The sequence below is a fragment of the Eretmochelys imbricata genome, chromosome 2 (assembly GCF_965152235.1).
Source record: "Eretmochelys imbricata isolate rEreImb1 chromosome 2, rEreImb1.hap1, whole genome shotgun sequence".
Taxonomy (NCBI): domain Eukaryota; kingdom Metazoa; phylum Chordata; order Testudines; family Cheloniidae; genus Eretmochelys; species Eretmochelys imbricata.
The window spans coordinates 144,252,644-144,269,589 of NC_135573.1; the positions used below are offsets into that span (position 1 = coordinate 144,252,644).

Below are 16,946 nucleotides of genomic sequence, written 5' to 3' on the forward strand. Positions count from 1 at the left end.
AGGATAGGTTGTAGATCCTTGATGATGCGTTGGAGAGGTTTTAGTTGGGGGCTGAAGGTAATGGCTAGTGGCCTTCTGTTATTTTCTTTGTTGGGCCTGTCCTGTAGTAGGTGCCTTCTGGGTACTCTTCTGGCTCTATCAATCTGTTTCTTCACTTCAGCAGGTGGGTACTGTAGTTGTAAGAATGCTTGATTGAGACCTTGTAGGTGTTTCTCTCTGTCTGAGTGGTTGAAGCAAATGCAAGAGCTGAGGAAGCGTTGTTCTAAGTCAGCCATAAAAATGTTGGCATACTGTGGGGCCATGCAGGTACCCATAGCAGTGCCGCTGATTTGAAGGTATACATCCAGTGGCCAGGATGGTGCTTTCAGGAAGATCACCGATGGATTGTAGTTTCCTCAGGAAGGCAGTGGTGTCTCGAAGATAGCTGGATTGCTGGTAGCATAGGGCCTGAGGAGGGAGTCTACATAGCCAGACAATCCTGCTGTCAGGGTGCCAGTGCCTGAGATAATGGGGCCTCCAGGATTTCCAGGTTTATGGATCTTGGGTAGCAGACAGAATACCCCTGGTTGGGGTTCCAGGCCATCCTCACCACTATGGATGTAGAAGCCCTCTACACAAACAGTCCACACAAAGATGGACTACAAGCCGTCAGGAACAGTATCCCCGATAATGTCAAGGCAAACCTGATGGCTGAACTTTGTGATTTTGTCCTCACCCATAACTATTTCACATTTGGGAACAATGTATACCTTCAAATCTGCGGCACTGCTATGGGTACCCGCATGGTATGAGAGACTGCTAAATTGGAATTAATTTGAAACTGGATACAATTAACTTAGGCTTGAATAGAGACTGGGAGTGGATGGTCATTACACAAAGTAAAACTATTTCCCCATGTTTATTCCTCCGCCTCCTTCCCCCACTGTTCCTCAGACGATCTTGTCAACTGTTGGAAATGGCCCACCTTGATTATCACTACAAAAGGTTTCTTTCCCCCCCGCTCTCCTGCCGGTAATAGCTCACCTTAAGTGATCATTCTCGTTACAGTGTGTATGGTAACACCCATTGTTTCATGTTCTCTATGTATATAAATCTCCCCACTGTATTTTCCATTGAATGCATCCGATGAAGTGAGCTGTAGCTCATGAAAGCTTATCCTCAAATAAATTGGTTAGTCTCTAAGGTGCCACAAGTACTCCTTTTCTTTTTGCGAATACAGACTAACACGGTTGCTACTCTAAAACCTGCCCTAAAGGGTATCTTTATTCAGCTGCCTGTTAGCTAGAGGAAGGTTCACACTGTGAAAAGGACATAAAGAGACTCACTGTGGCAAGTACCCCTTTTATGTAGCCATGTAAGGGCAACAGGAAAAAATCAAGGCCCAAGAATATTAAGACATCTTTCGAAACCTTTAGTTGATATTAAGCTAACAGCCTCTTCTGGGATAGCCTCCACTGACCACCAACCTACACATCAGATTTTTCTCTAGGAAGCCTATGTGCTCATATAAATGGGCACAGTTTCAGTCTTGCCCATTTACACCAGACAAGTCCTTAGCCCTTTTTTTGTTATAGTTAATCTGCTGATACTGTGCTTCTATATTTTACTGATAATTTAACATTTTTTAATGTTGACATCTATTAAGGTGCTCACTTAACACTCTGAAACTCAAATTAGCATGCTAAATAAAATTGTTAGGATATAGATATTCAGGCCTGTCTGCAAAGGCCTATACTCTAAGAATTTAGGTGTATTCTTATGACTTGGCTAGTTATAGAGATATAAAAGAAAGAATCAAAATCACTGCCTGCCGGTGTAAGGGCCTTCTCCTACTGTGACAGTCTGAGGCCCTGTTCTTAGGCTAAGACCTTTGGCTAAGCAGCAGAGGCAGCCATAAGCTGGGAAGTGAACAGTCACATCCTCACATTCCAAACTAGTCACATTGAAAGAAGGTGCTATTGGGCTGTTAGGAATACAATCCTGTCTTGATAATGCCTATCGCCTCCAGAGAAAGGGAAGTGCCTAGAAAATGTAAAAGGAAACTTAGTTTGATAGCATCCTTTCTGGCAAGAACTCACTTATCAATACTGGGATGTGAAATCCTCATTTCTGTTTTGTTTTGTCATTATAGTTCCCACTTTGCTATTGTTTGTGTGTATAATCTCTGTCTGGTTCTGTGATTGTTCCTGTCTGCTGTATAATTAATTTTCCTGGGTGTAAACTAATTAAGGTGGTGGGATATAATTGGTTACATAATCATGCTACAATATGTTTGGATTGGTTCGTTAAATTTCAGGAAAATGATTGGTTAAGGTATAGCTAAGCAGAACTCAAGTTTTACTATATAGACTGCAGTCAATCAGGAAGTGAGTGGGTGTGTGGGGGAGATGGGAACAGGGAGTGGGGGTAAGGAAATTGGAATCATGTTTTGCTAAAGGGGGAAATGGGAACAGGGAATGGGGGTAAGGAAATTGGAATCATGTTTTGCTAAAGGGGGAGATGGGAACAGGGAATGGGACTGGGGAAACTGGAATCATGTTTGGCTAAGGGCAGGAATGGGAACAGGGACACAGGTGTAAGGCTCTGTGGTGTCAGAGGTGGGAAGGAGGATACTAAGGAAGGAAACTGGAATCATGCTTGCTGGAAGTTCACCCCAATAAACATCGAATTGTTTGCACCTTTGGACTTTGGGTATTGTTGCTCTCTGTTCATGTGAAAAGGACCAGGGAAGTAAGGGGTGAAGGAATAAGCCCCCTAACAGAAATACTCTTTTTTATATGCTGAAGTGTGAATTTGATCATCCAGACATAGATTATGGAGGCCCTATTAACGAGCGTGTGTTTGAAAATCAAGCTCACTGTATGATATTGTGAATTTTGTACCATGAATTTGTATGTAGTTATAAAGGCTTACGAGGTATTATCAATTCTGAAAGAATTATCTACTAGAATAAATATGTAGATATGACAGTTCCTGGGTACCCAGAGATGTGAGTCACCTTGTTACCTCCTGTCTCTATCATGAGGGACTCTTGCTTGTGATAACTGGCTGTTACCTCTCTAACACTGACAGCCTTTCAGCCATTCAAGAAATTTCCTTAGGGCTGTGTCAGCCCAGTCTTTACCTTGCAGGTTAACAAGAGGTGCACCCCAGTCCCTGAGTCCCTCCAGCCCCTGACACTGACTATTCACAGAAATCCCAGATCCTAATCATAGAATAATAGAATATCAGGGTTGGAAGGGACCTCAGGAGGTCATCTAGTCCAACCCCCTGCTCAAAGCAGGACCAATCCACAACTAAATCATCCCAGCCAGGGTTTTGTCAAGCCTGACCTTAAAAACTTCAAAGGAAGGAGATTCCACCACCTCTCTAGGTAACGCATTCCAGTGCTTCACCACCTTCCTAGTGAAAAAGTTTTTCCTAATATCCAACCTAAATCTCCCCCACTGCAACTTGAGACCAACGGTGCACAGTACCTCAGTTTGCCAGTTTTGCCTTAAACCACAGCTCCTGTAAACCACATAGCAATAGTAATGAAACAAAAGGAGGTTTATTTAGGAAAGAATAGCGATTCCACTTGAAACAAGAGACAGTGATGGAAACAAATTGTTACATAGAAAACAAAATCATAAAAAATGAGCTAGGGCCTACACTTATTCATAGTCACCTTTCCTATATTATAAAGTAGCCTTCCCCTTACCCACACCCCCACCCTACAATGTTTAGTCTGTTGCAAAGCTGGCTGGCTTCACAGTAACCAGTAGTCAAACTTTCATGAAAAACTTCCCTGCTCAACAAGATATCTCCTCAGTGACTGGATGAAGAGTGCCTCTCCCTACTCTGTGTTATACTTAAACAATCTTTTGTCTTTATTCATAGACAGGGCAATCCCCTGTCTGTTGTAATGTTCCTTTTTTACCTTCAAGTGCTTTTGATTGTTTTCATTTGTCTTTGATGATTTTCCATTGACTGTTTTGGGATGTGGCGATGATAGACAATTGAGCAGCACATTACATCACTAGCTAATCAAGGAGGGATGGCAATACCCTCCTGAAGGAATAAGTCATAACTCCTTGGTGATTCCATTTAACCTTATAACCATAAGGGCATACACTTCAATATAGTTACATTATTCCATAAATATTACTTGTACACATGACGCCATGATTATGAACATTGATAAGTTGCAAGCTTAAACAGAGACCTTACATGCTATCCTTTATGGACAAATACCCTGTACGCAATGCATTTGATGAAGGGAGTTTGTCAGGTTTGAGACGAGAGTTGTTTGCAAAGAACAGGGAACCTTTTGCCAAAGGACTCAATGTGTCACAGTAGTCATTTGTGAAATACATAAATTTACGTTACATTGGAGATTTTAGCATAGATTTTGTAAATCCATATGTAAGTAGCTAATTGTAAAGGGTTGTGAGGGCTTGAGGTGGCTCTGAGAATGAACTATCAGTCCCTATACAAAATGTTCCAAGTGGCCAGCATAACATGTAGCCTCTGACAACCAAACTCTTATCCCTTGCCTTCTCATGGCCCCTGTTCCAAACAAAATGTGGGGGTGTGAAAGGTGTGGGTCTAGCACTTTAAAACCAGACTTGTCAAGGCAGGTGGAGCCCTTTAGCTGTGGCAGGCAACTCACGTAGAAGAAGGAAGACTCCAATTTAAACCACCTTAAGTTGTGAACAAATTTTTTTAGAGTGCTGGGCAACTCTGGAGCTCTGGAGAGACAATTGGAAACCATATATATACTCCTGAGAACAACCTGGATGGTGTAATATCCACGAAGGGGGAAGCAGCATCCAGCCACTTGTCTTGGCAGGCCTCGCCAGCCAGAGACCTACATCATGGCATTAAGAAAAGGAGTACTTGTGGCACCTTAGAGACTAACCAATTTATTTGAGCATGAGCTTTCGTGAGCTACAGCTCACTTCATCGGATGCATACCGTGGAAACCGCAGCAGACTTTATATACACACAGAGATCATAAAATAATACCTCCTCCCACCCCACTGTCCTGCTGGTAATAGCTTATCTAAAGTGATCATCAAGTTGGGCCATTTCCAGCACAAATCCAGGTTTCCTCACCCTCCACCCCCCCCCCCCCCACACACACACAAACTCACTCTCCTGCTGGTAATAGCCCATCCAAAGTGACAACTCTCTACACAATGTGCATGATAATCAAGGTGGGCCATTTCCTGCACAAATCCAGGTTCTCTCACCCCACTCCTAAAAACACACACACAAACTCACTCTCCTGCTGGTAATAGCTCATCCAAAGTGACCACTCTCCCTACAATATGCATGATAATCAAGATGGGCCATTTCCAGCACAAATCCAGGTTTTCTCACCCCCCCACCCCCATATACACACAAACTCACTCTCCTGCTGGTAATAGCTCATCCAAAGTGACCACTCTCCCTACAATGTGCATGGTAATCAAAGTGGGCCATGTCCAGCACAAATCCAGGCTTTCTCACCCCACCCCCCCTTTTTCTTTTTTTTTTCCCGGGGACACACACATACACACACACACACACACACACACAAACTCACTCTCCTGCTGGCAATAGCTCATCCAAACTGACCACTCTCCAAGTTTAAATCCAAGTTTAACCAGAACATTTGGGGGGGGGGGTAGGAAAAAACAAGGGGAAATAGGCTACCTTGCATAATGACTTAGCCACTCCCAGTCTCTATTTAAGCCTAAATGGCTTAAATAGAAACTGGGAGTGGCTAAGTCATTATGCAAGGTAGCCTATTTCCCCTTGTTTTTTCCTACACCCCCCCCCCCCGACGTTCTGGTTAAACCTGGATTTAAACTTGGAGAGTGGTCAGTTTGGATGAGCTATTGCCAGCAGGAGAGTGAGTTTGTGTGTGTGTGTGTGTCCCCGGGAAAAAAAAAAGAAAAAGGGGGGGGCATTAGGTGACATGCTGGATTAAGGGGGGGGGACTAGTCTGGCCTACTTATTGCCCCACCAGACCCTCTTGCAAACAATGGGAGGGATATTTAGCCCTAGACCAGAAGTTTGCCCACCTCAAGCCTGGCAGCCCCACGCCAAGAGTATTCCCAGTTACTGGCATCCAGTTGTCTCCCCAGAGTTGGGAAGAACAGCCCAAAAGGTGACTCACCAGATGAAAATTCAGACTCATGAAAGAAATGTCTAAAAAAATTTGTGTCATCCTTAACAGGTAAAGTCATGCATCTGGACAAGATGAGTGTCCAAAGAAACATCAACATACTCTGTGTGCAAGAGACCAGATAGAGGATAGTAATCAATAGCTATTAGCCAAGAGGGTCAAAGACACAACTCTATGCTCCATGTGTCCCTTAACATCCAATTGCCAGAAGGTAGGACTGGATGACAGCTGTATAATCAACCCATTGAAAGAAGCCAGGGGTTATGCCTATGAGTCAGCAGGGCATGTAGGGACATGCCTATAGACAGGGGACTCCAAATATTTTCCATACCCATGTGCTGTGAACTTGTGTTTGGGACAAAGGATATACAAGTCACATGGCAGGGATATAAAAAGGCAGCTGCATCACCTCCAATTAGTCTTCAATCCTGCTCCTCACCTCTGAAATAACTTCTTCACAAATTAAGCCTGGAAAAGACTGATCTGATGACCCAACCCAGGTAGCTGAGAAATGGGGGCAGAAGAAGCAGATATATAAGAAAGTTATTCAAAAAAAGATGAATCTATGAATCAAAAAGGAAATTTATCAATCCAGCACATAGAGAGGAAAGATGCTATAGCAATAAAAGAACAGCACTGAAGTCAGCAGCTGTGCTCTATTCTTGGCTCTGGCAAAGACTCCAGACATGACCCAAGACAAAAGATACAATTTCTGTGTCTTAGTATCCCAATTCGTAAAATGTGGTTAATATTATTTACCTATCATATCTTGAAGATTTATTATATTTTTAGAGGGCCACAAGACGTGTTTATGTAAAAAAAAAACCAGAATAAATCTTGCACATCCTGGGCTTCAGGCCAAGTTAACTCTTTTTCATGAAGGTAGGGAGGGGAAAAGGGGGGAATTCCATATTATGGGCAAAGGGGACTGAAATGTATTCATGGCAGATTAGCTAGTTAGAAGAGCACAAAGATTTAGAATGTTGAAATAATTCCTGGAGGAGATGAAATAATGGGCAAAAGGAAATTGAGGCAGTCAAAGTTGCCTAATAAATCCATTTATCACATGTATGTTACCTCCAAATGTGCAGGGGAAGGAGGTGCACATCTGTCAGTGATGCATTCCTATTCAGCAGGATACACTAATACTCAAGGCATATTCACATACATAGGATACATCCCTCAGCTCAGGAAACATGACACATTCTGCTTTTTCCCCTCTTTTTTTGAATATATTTTAACATGGTAGGCAAAAACTTAAGCTGAATTTTGTAAATTGACATTCTATACCACTGAAAAAATCCACTTGCTTTATTCAGGCTGTTTCATTTGCTATATTATAGTACATTGCACATTTGTGTCACATGGACAGAAAGGGTTAAACATCCTGCAAAATAAATAACCCTCAAAAGACATGTGGAGGAATAATATTTGTGTATTTACATATGTATGAGTAGAGTCAACGATGTAATCCACAGTCCCTGTCTATGGTGTATTCTGATAGTTCAGAGATCAAAAGAACATCCTAGCATGTAAATGAATTGCAAACACAGGCTGTCATAAATATAAAGGGAAGGGTAAACACCTTTAAATCCCTCCTGGACAGAGGAAAAACCCTTTCACCTGTAAAGGGTTAAGAAGCTAGGATAACCTTGCTGGCACCTGACCAAAATGACCAGTGAGGAGACAAGATACTTTTAAAGCTGGAGGGGGAGAAACAAAGGGTTCTCTCTGTCTGTGTGATGCTTTTGCCAGGAACAGAAAGGAATGGAGTCTTAGAACTTAGTAAGTAATTTAGCTAGATATGCATTAAATTCTGTTTTGTTTTCATGACTGAGAAAATAAGCTGTGCTGAATGGTATGTATATTCCTGTTTTTGTGTCTTTTTGTAACTTAAGGTTTTGCCGAGAGGGATTCTCTATGTTTTGAATCTGATTACCCTGTAAGATATTTACCATCCTGATTTTACAGAGGTGATTCTTTTACTTTTTCTTTAATTAAAATTCTTCTTTTAAGAACCTGATTGCTTTTTCATTGTTCTTAAGATCCAAGGGTTTGGGTCTGTGTTCATCTATGCAAATTGGTGAGGATTTTTATCAAGCCTTCCCCAGGAAAGGGGGTGTAGGGTTTGGGAGGATTTGGGGGGAAAGACGTTTCCAGGCAGGCTCTTTCCCGGTTATACATCTGTTAGATGCTTGGTGGTGGCAGCAATAAAGTCCAAGGGCAAAAGGTAAAATAGTTTGTACCTTGGGGAAGTTTTAACCTAAGCTGGTAAAAATAAGCTTAGGAGGTTTTCATGCAGGTCCCCACATCTGTACCCTAGAGTTCAGAGTGGAGAAGGAACCTTGACACAGGCTATCTTGGTATTCATCTCTCTTCGAAATATATCGTGAATGGTGGAAGAACAAGCAAATTGCCTTATATTAATTCTATAGCTATGTACCGGCAATGGACCTCCTTCAGAGTCATCCTCATTACCTTTTGTTCCCAGAGGAACTCCTAACTTGTCAAAAAGGACATGAAATTGTATAAAAGATCCTTGGGTCCTGATTTGGTTATCTCAGATCTGCTTAGTCTTCATCAGGGGAAGTTTGAGTCACAAGACTGAGGTCCCAGTTATGCTGGTACACCCTGAATATGATATTTGGACATTGGACTATAACCTATTAACTATTTCTGAAAGAACTCTTTGCAACTACAATGCTCACCATCTCTGCTATGAATCTAAACCTCAATAAATTGAACTCATGTCTGTATGTATATTGATCTTTTAACCATACTCTCTCTCTTTTGTTTTTTAATAAATTTTAGTTTAGTTAATGAGAATTGGCTGTAGCATATATTTGGGGAGGATCTGAAACATTCAATAACCTGGGAGGTAATGTGTCCAATCCTTTGGGATCAGTAGAACCTTTTCTTTTATATGAGGAAATAAGATTTTCAGGAATCTTCATCATATTTGACTGAGGTACCTGGATGGAGGCCTGAGGCTGGATCACTTTAAGGGAACTGTGTTGTTTGGACTTCTGAGTAACCAGTAAGATAATAAAGAAGGAGTTTTATGCTGGCTTGGTAAATCTAAGTATTGGAATATCCACCAGCTTTATGGGGATTGTCTGCCCCATTCTTTGCAGTTCATCCTAATTGAGTGATCATAGCTGGCCCGCACTGGGACCCCAGTCACATTATATGGATTATTGTGAATTACTATTTGCTATGACTAGTTGCTATATGTATGACAATAAATAAATAGACAGCAGTGGGTTGAATTTTGCCTTCGGATATACACACAAAACTGCAATTGATTTCAAAGGAAATTGTGCAGATGGACCTTAAGGCAGAACAGACTTATTTAACTGCATATTAAGTTGAATGTGATTGTTATGAAAATTTCAACTTTTTATTTCCTAACTTTTGTCTATTTACAACTATTGCCTTAAAGTTACATTGATATAAATGTTTATAATTAACATTTCACTTAACACTGTACTTGTACTGTTCAAGTAACATTGGTATACAGATTGAAACAGTTGTTTTCTATTTTGTGAATATGTGTATAGGATGGGTATGTGGGTGTAGTGGGGGGTGATGACTTCTTTCTACTATGAGCACAATATTTAAAATGTTTCCTTCATATACATTTATCAGTTCAGGAAACCTGTCATATTCTGCTGTATTTGGCTTTAAATTCATTCCAACATTGTTGGCAAACATCTTGTCTGAAGATATTAAAATCATTTTTGTGCCATGGGGAAATTCTGTATGTTATATTCCAGACCAACTGGCTATTACCCAGTCCTAGTCTGCTGGTGATCTCTCATGCAATCATTCCGATCACAGATACATGGAAAAGTCTTCTGTATAAAAAAAGGAAGTAACTGTTTTCACGATAAATCAATATCAGAAACCCTGTCTTGTGGTAATACAGATATGTATGCATGCTCAGTGATCCCATGCTGTAACAGTGGCACAGCAACTGATATCAGACTTGCCACTGCCTCTGGATCCCTCCCACCCCTAGCCTATCTGAATACACAAGCATTCTCCCAGATTAACTTCCTACTATTCCATGTAGGATCTGTGGAGAGGTGAGCAGGTGTTCTGTTGAGCCCTCTCGCATATTATAGATTCAAAACTGTTTGAAAAGGGATTTTTTCCTCCCTGGGGAGAAAGCTGAGGGTTGAGCTCCCCTTCACCAGGAGAGTCATTCCAGAGGCGCCTTTGTGCACAAAGCTGGAGGGTCCAGGAGTGAAAGCCAGACTGTAGTACTGCTCTCCTGTTGGGATTCAATGAATCTATGCAAAGATTAAAGCTGGCAGGAGCTAGTACTGCTAGCATAGACCTATCATGAACATTGTAATTTAAAATTTGCCTGGAGAACCACACCGCAAGTGTAAAGACATGGGCCCAGACATAAAAGTATAAAGGAGACAACCTTTAAAGTCTTATAGAAACAGCATAATCATCATATTTACTATTTGCTTAGTATCAGTCATGTGTTCTTTGCTATATGATACAGAAAAATAAAGACCATCAACTGTGAATGGGATTTTGATTCCTAAGTGCCTAAATCCCTTTTGAAAATATTTAGGTTTCTGAATTAGTTAGGCATTGCAAGGCTGAGTGAGAGGTACTGAGATCACTCCCACACACACCCCACAGTGTACACAGAGCACACTGAGCTGGCAGCAGTCAGCAGGAGCAAGGCATACAGCCACTGCCACACCATCCCCATAGAGGACTGCCAATTTTGATTTGACACATTCCTGGAAGTTTCATCACATGCCATAATCTTTAATTAAAGATTAACCTTTAATTCCTGGAGACTCCAGGATAATCCTGGAGGGTTGGCAACTCTATCGTAGGCAGGAGGAAGTAATCAGAGATGACAAAATCCAGCCCAAGAGGTCTGGGCTGTTTTCAGACCCAATCTGAATCCACTACTTGTAGTAGGGCCCCTTTGGGTTTGGGTCAAATTGCAAGACTCTAATGGTGACTGCTGATTAGGAGAAGATGCCTCCATAACATGTGTAAGTTTTCCATTAAGTTGTCAACACAGGTCATATAACTGGGCTCTAAACCCCTGAACAGGCCAGATGAGATAGATCTGTTTGTTTATATCTCAGTGAGTACTATGTCGTTTGGACCCTTGGATCCAGGATGGATAAAAGAGTTACCTTTCCATAACTGGTGTTCTTCGAGATGTGTTGCTTATGTCCATTCCACAATAGGTGTGCTTGCTCGCCATGTGCACCGATGCTGGAAGTTTTCCCCTTAGCAGTACCCATAGGGGAGTGCCCCTAGCGACCCCTGGAGTGGCACCGCCATGGTGCGGTATAAGGGGCATTGTGTGCTCCCTCCACCCTCAGTTCCTTCTTGCCGGACAACTCTGACAGAGGAGAAGGAGGGCAGGATGTGGAACAGACATGAGCAATACATCTTGAAGAACGCCAGTTATGGAAAGGTAATTGTCTTTTCTTCTTCGAGTGATTGCTCATGTGCATTCCACAATAGGTGATTCCAAGCTATATCTGTTGGAGGTGAGTAGGAATTCACAGACACTTGGGATGGAACACTGCCCTGCCAAACTCAGCATCCTCCCTGGTTTGGGAAACGATCACATAATGCGAGGTGAACGTGCGAACCGATGACCAAGCAGCTGCCCTACAGATGTCCTGAACTGGGACTTAGACCAGAAAGGCAGCCGATGAGGCTTGCACCCTAGTCGAGTGTGCCTTCACAATCAGCTGCGGGGGAACTCCTGCCAGGCTGTAACAAGTACGGATACAAAAGATGATCCAGTTGGAGAGCCGCTGAGTGGAGATCGGCCAGCCTCTAGTGCATTCGGCCATGGCGATGAACAGTTGCGAAGACTTCCTGAATGGTTTTGTACATTCCAGGTAAGAGGCCAGAGCCCATCTCATATCCAGCATGTGGAGGCGGCGCTCCTCACTGGACACATGGGGTTCAGGACAGAGCACTGGCAGGAAAATGTCTTCGCCCATATGATAGGCAGAGACCACCTTAGGGAGGAATGAAGGGTGTGGTCAGAGCTGTACCTTATCCTTATGGAACATTGTGTATGGGGGTTTGGAGATCAGGGCCCAGAGCTCCAATGCTCGTCTAGAGGATGTGATTACCACCAGAAAGGCTACCTTCCATGAGAGGTGTGACCAGGAGCATGTAGCAAGCAGTTCAAATGGAAGTCCATTTAACCTGGCCAGCACCAAGTTCAGGTCCCACTGACACATGGAGGGCCTCCTGCTCCCCAGGAGGACACTCTGAACCCCTTCCGAGCAAGTCCTCTCCTCCTGGCCTAACCACTGAGCAGCCATGCCATGAGATGTTGGGCCGCTAGGTTGGGGTGGAGGAGAGGACCCTGGTCCTGGGAGAGCAGGTCTGGGTGGGTTGGCAATGGCCAAGGCGGGGTGACTCCCAGGCTCGTGAGAGTCTCATACCAATGTTGCCTGGGCCATGCCGGAGTGATCAGGAGGACACAGGCCCTGTCTGTTTTTATCTTTTCCAAGACCTTGCCAATCAGTGGAATCAGGGGAAAAGGATAGAAAAGCTGACCCAACCAGGACAGAACGAAGGCATCGGAGATCATGCCCACGCGTAACCCTCCCCTGGAGCAGAAGCAGGGACACTGGTGGTTCTGCTGGGTCGCAAACAGGTCCACTTGAGGAGTGCCCCACATTTGGAAAATCCTGTGTACCACCTCTGGGTGCAGTGACCATTCGTGCTGAGAGGAAAAGTCCCGGCTCAGCTGATCCGCCCAAGAGTTCCGGATGCCCAGTAAGTGGTGGGCTTCCAAGTAAATATCGTGAGCTATGCAAAAGTCCCACAGCCTGAGGGCTTCCTGGCGAGGGCTAAGGAGCGGACCCCGCCTTGCCTGTTGATGTAGAACATTGAGGCCGTGTTGTCCGTGAGAATTCTGACCACTCTGCCTGTTAGGCGCGAGTGGAGGGCCACGCATGCCAGACAGACTGCCCTGACCTTCTTGACATTTATGTGCAGGGCAAGGTCCTGTGTGGACCACAGACCTTGGGTCTGGAGGTTTTCCATATGGGCTCCCCAGCCCAGGTCCGATGCATCAGACACCAACTCCACAGTCAGGGGTCGGCCCCTGAATGGGACCCCTTGGAGCATATTCCACAGGGAGGACCACCAGCGTAGGGAGGCTATCACTGGTTCGGGCACAATGAGGACTTTGTCCATCCTGTCTCTGGACAGGGAGAATAACGAGGCCAACCAGAGCTGGAGGGGCTGCCTCCTGCATCTGACGTAACGAACCACATACGTGCATGCTGACATATGACTCAGGAGTTGGAGGCACACTCTGGCAGTCATCACGGGGAATCTTGTGACTATGCTGATGAGCTCCCTTAGGGTTTCGAATCTGTCCAGTGGGAGGGAGGCTCTGGCTGACGTTGCATCCAGAATCACCCCAATTAACTCTATGAGCTGCACCAGTACCAATGTGGACTTGGTGTCGTTTACCAACAGCCCCAGTGTGGTGCACATGGATAGAAGGAGCATTACGTGATCCTGTACCTGTGACCTGGAGCTACCCCTGACCAGCCAGTCATCGAGGTAGGAAAAGATCTGGACACCCTGATGCCTGAGGTAGGCCGCTACCACAGACATACACTTTGTGAAGACTCTGGGAGCCGTGGATAGGCCAAATGGGAGGAGAGTGAACTGGTAGTGCCCCTGCCCAACCGTGAAGCGGAGGAAATGCCTGTGGCCCTTGAATATATGAATGTGGAAGTACGTATCCTATAGATCGAGGGCGGCGTACCAGTCCCCGGGATCCAGGGAGGGGATGATGGAGCCCAGAGAGACCATGCAAAACTTGAGCTTTACCATGTACTGGTTCAGGTCTCACAGGTCCAAGATGGCCCTGAGCCCCTCATAGCCTTCGGGATAAGGAAATAGCGAGAGTAGTACCCCTTGTATCTGAACTCTGCCAGCACCACCTCCACCACCCCTAAGTGAAGGAGCCGCCGCACCTCCTACTCAAGTAAGCTCTCATGAGAGTGGTCATTAAAGAGCGACGGGGAGGGAGGTTTGGTGAGTGGAGAAGAAAGAAACTGGAGGGTATAGCCCCAGGAGATGGTGTTGAGGACCCATCGGTCTGAGGTCAGCTGTGGCCACTCCAGGAAGAAACTACATATCCGGTTGGAGAAGGGAAGGTCGGGTGGATCCCTGGTACAAACTGGTAAGTTGCCCCCAGGGATCCCATCAAAACTGGCGCTTACCTGCCTGTTTGCCCTTAAGAGGGCCCAGGCTCGGGCACAGGCCAGGATTGCATCTGCGGGTGCTTTTTATCATCCCTTGACTTTTTATAAGGGGGCTCATATCTGGAGTGGGTGGCCTGTCTGGGAGCCTGCTGTGGTTCAAACTTGGTCCTGGCCAGGGCCAGAACATAGAGGCCGAGGGTCTTTAATGTTGTGCGGGAGTCCTTCAGACCATGTAACTTCACGTCTATTTGTTCCGCAAACAGGGCCTTGCCATCAAAGGGAAGGTCCTGTAAGGAGTTCTGTGCGTCGCTGAACAACCCAGACAGCAGGAGCCATGATGCTCTCCTCATGGATACCACAGAGGCCATAGGTCTTGCAGCCGTATCTGCAGCATCTGAGGCTGCCTGCAGGGCCACCGAGGTGGCAGTCGTGCCTTCCTCAACCAGAGCCTTGAACTCCTTATCACGCTCCTGGAGGGAGTCTGCAAATTTGGGCATCGAGCCCCACAAATTGAAGTCATATCTAACCAGCAGGGCTTGGTTATTCACCACCCTCAGTTGGAAGCTCGAAGATGAATAAACCTTTCTACCAAATAGATCTAGTCTCCTAGAGTCCTTATTTTTAGAAGTAGAAGCGAGTTGACCTTGATGCTCCCTATGGTTGACCGACTCAACCACTAGAGAGTTGGGGGCGGGGTGGGTATACAGGTATTCATGCCCCTTGGCGGGCACGAAATAATTCCATTCTGCCCTCTTAGAGATCCTTCCTAGGCAGTCATTTCCCTTTTGTATGTGTGTAACTGATTGTTCCTTCCTAAGTGGAATACTTTATATTTGTCCTTTATTGAATTTCATCCTATTTACTTCAGACCATTTCTCCAGTTTGTCCAGATCATTTTGAATTATAATCCTATCCTCCAAAGCACTTGCAATCCATCCCAGCTTGGTATCGTCTGCAAACTTTATAAGTGTACTCTCTATGCCATTTTCTAAATCACTGATGAAGATATTGAACAGAACCAGAACCAGAACTGATCCCTGTGGGCTTCCACTCATTATGCCCTTCCAGAATGACTGTGAACCACTGATAATTACTGTCTGGGAACTAGACAGTACTAGTTATGCTCCAGATACACAGATATTACACAGATATAATCACACACACATAAGTGGTAGCTATTACACTAATCAATAATGATTTTTTTAAAATGTAGTTGAATATTTCATACAATATTCTGGCCTAAAGTGACAGTAGCCCTGGCAGAAGGCCCAGAATAATTGTTCCTTCTTTGTGTTTCCCCAACCCAAGGACCAAAAATCACCGCCAATAGGCAGGAAGAAAGTGAGGCCATATTCCTGATTCAAGTGAAACTCCTACAAAGAAATAAACCTCAGATAATCTTTTCCTCATGCCTCATTTAATATTATTGATAACACAACCCTGCATTCAGAACTGGAACTAAACCTTAAATCTACTTCCCTAAAGTAGGAGTTTCAAGATATTTAAGTCAGCTTTATTGACATTCACCTATGATTTGGAATACGTTATACACAAACTATACATGGATTCTCTAAATTTTTCTAATTGAAGTTCCAAAACGTGAGTGGAAATGGTTTCATTCTTCATCACCTTATAATGCATTGATTGGTTGTTATTCTTACTGTCATTAGGTTAATTTTCTTGCCTGTTTTATGTATACATTTACAAAAATCTAAGCAAATTATTTTTTAAGCAATGCAGTTTCAATGCAAAAGAAAAATGATAATTTGTTCCTAAACAAGCCCATCTATTTCTATAGAGTTATACTAACACTGATAACACGAAAATTGTCTTCCAAGTTAAATATACATTTTTTCCTCAACATGTGTTTTAAAATCAAAGCTGAGATTCACACATTATTACAAATAAGGTAAAAAAATTCTGATAATTTGAATTTTTTAAAAAAAATCTGTGAATTTAATTGTACACAATGTCTCATACAAAAACAACAGAGCTCAGTTACAAATTAGAAATAGTCTTTACTTGGAAAAATGGTATTGTAATTCAGAAATCAGGATAATGGATATGCCACATACAAAGGCTATGCTAACCTTAGTTTCTGTGTTGATAATTACTAAGCAGCCGTTGATTCTACTGGTGGAGTGCATGTTCAGCTATCCATTAACAGAACTGACATTTAACCTTAATATAAGAAAGAGTAAAGCTGTTAATTAGGTTGGCAAGCAATCCAAAAATGCAAAGAGAAATAAATTCATGTTCCCAGGCATAGATCACAGTATCTGCTGCCAAGTTTACCTGGCAATTCAGTGCGTAATCAATGATTAATTCTATGAATCACCTACCTGCCAAACCAAGTGTTCCTTTATGATGGCTGTAGCTGATAGACAGATGCTCAGCACAATGGTGTGGGATGAAGAGGTCAAGACGCTGGCAATTATAGCATCTCTCATGTTGAAGGGCAGCATGGTATATACCACAAATATAATGAACAAGAAAAATGATACCTGTGTGGAAGAGTTGGAAAAAAAGAAAACCTGTCAAATTCACTT

The 16,946-nt window shown here is 43.6% G+C and overlaps 1 protein-coding gene across 1 annotated transcript in view; it reads right to left on the reverse strand.

Moving 5' to 3' along the window:
- The window catches only part of ADCY2 (adenylate cyclase 2), a 432,318-nt gene that overhangs the window by 320,175 nt on the left and 95,197 nt on the right, over positions 1-16,946 (reverse strand). Inside the window, exon 3 of the mRNA XM_077808711.1 lies at positions 16,740-16,901. Within this exon, the coding sequence (XP_077664837.1) occupies positions 16,740-16,901 (162 nt within the window). The remainder of the gene's footprint in view (positions 1-16,739; positions 16,902-16,946) is intronic.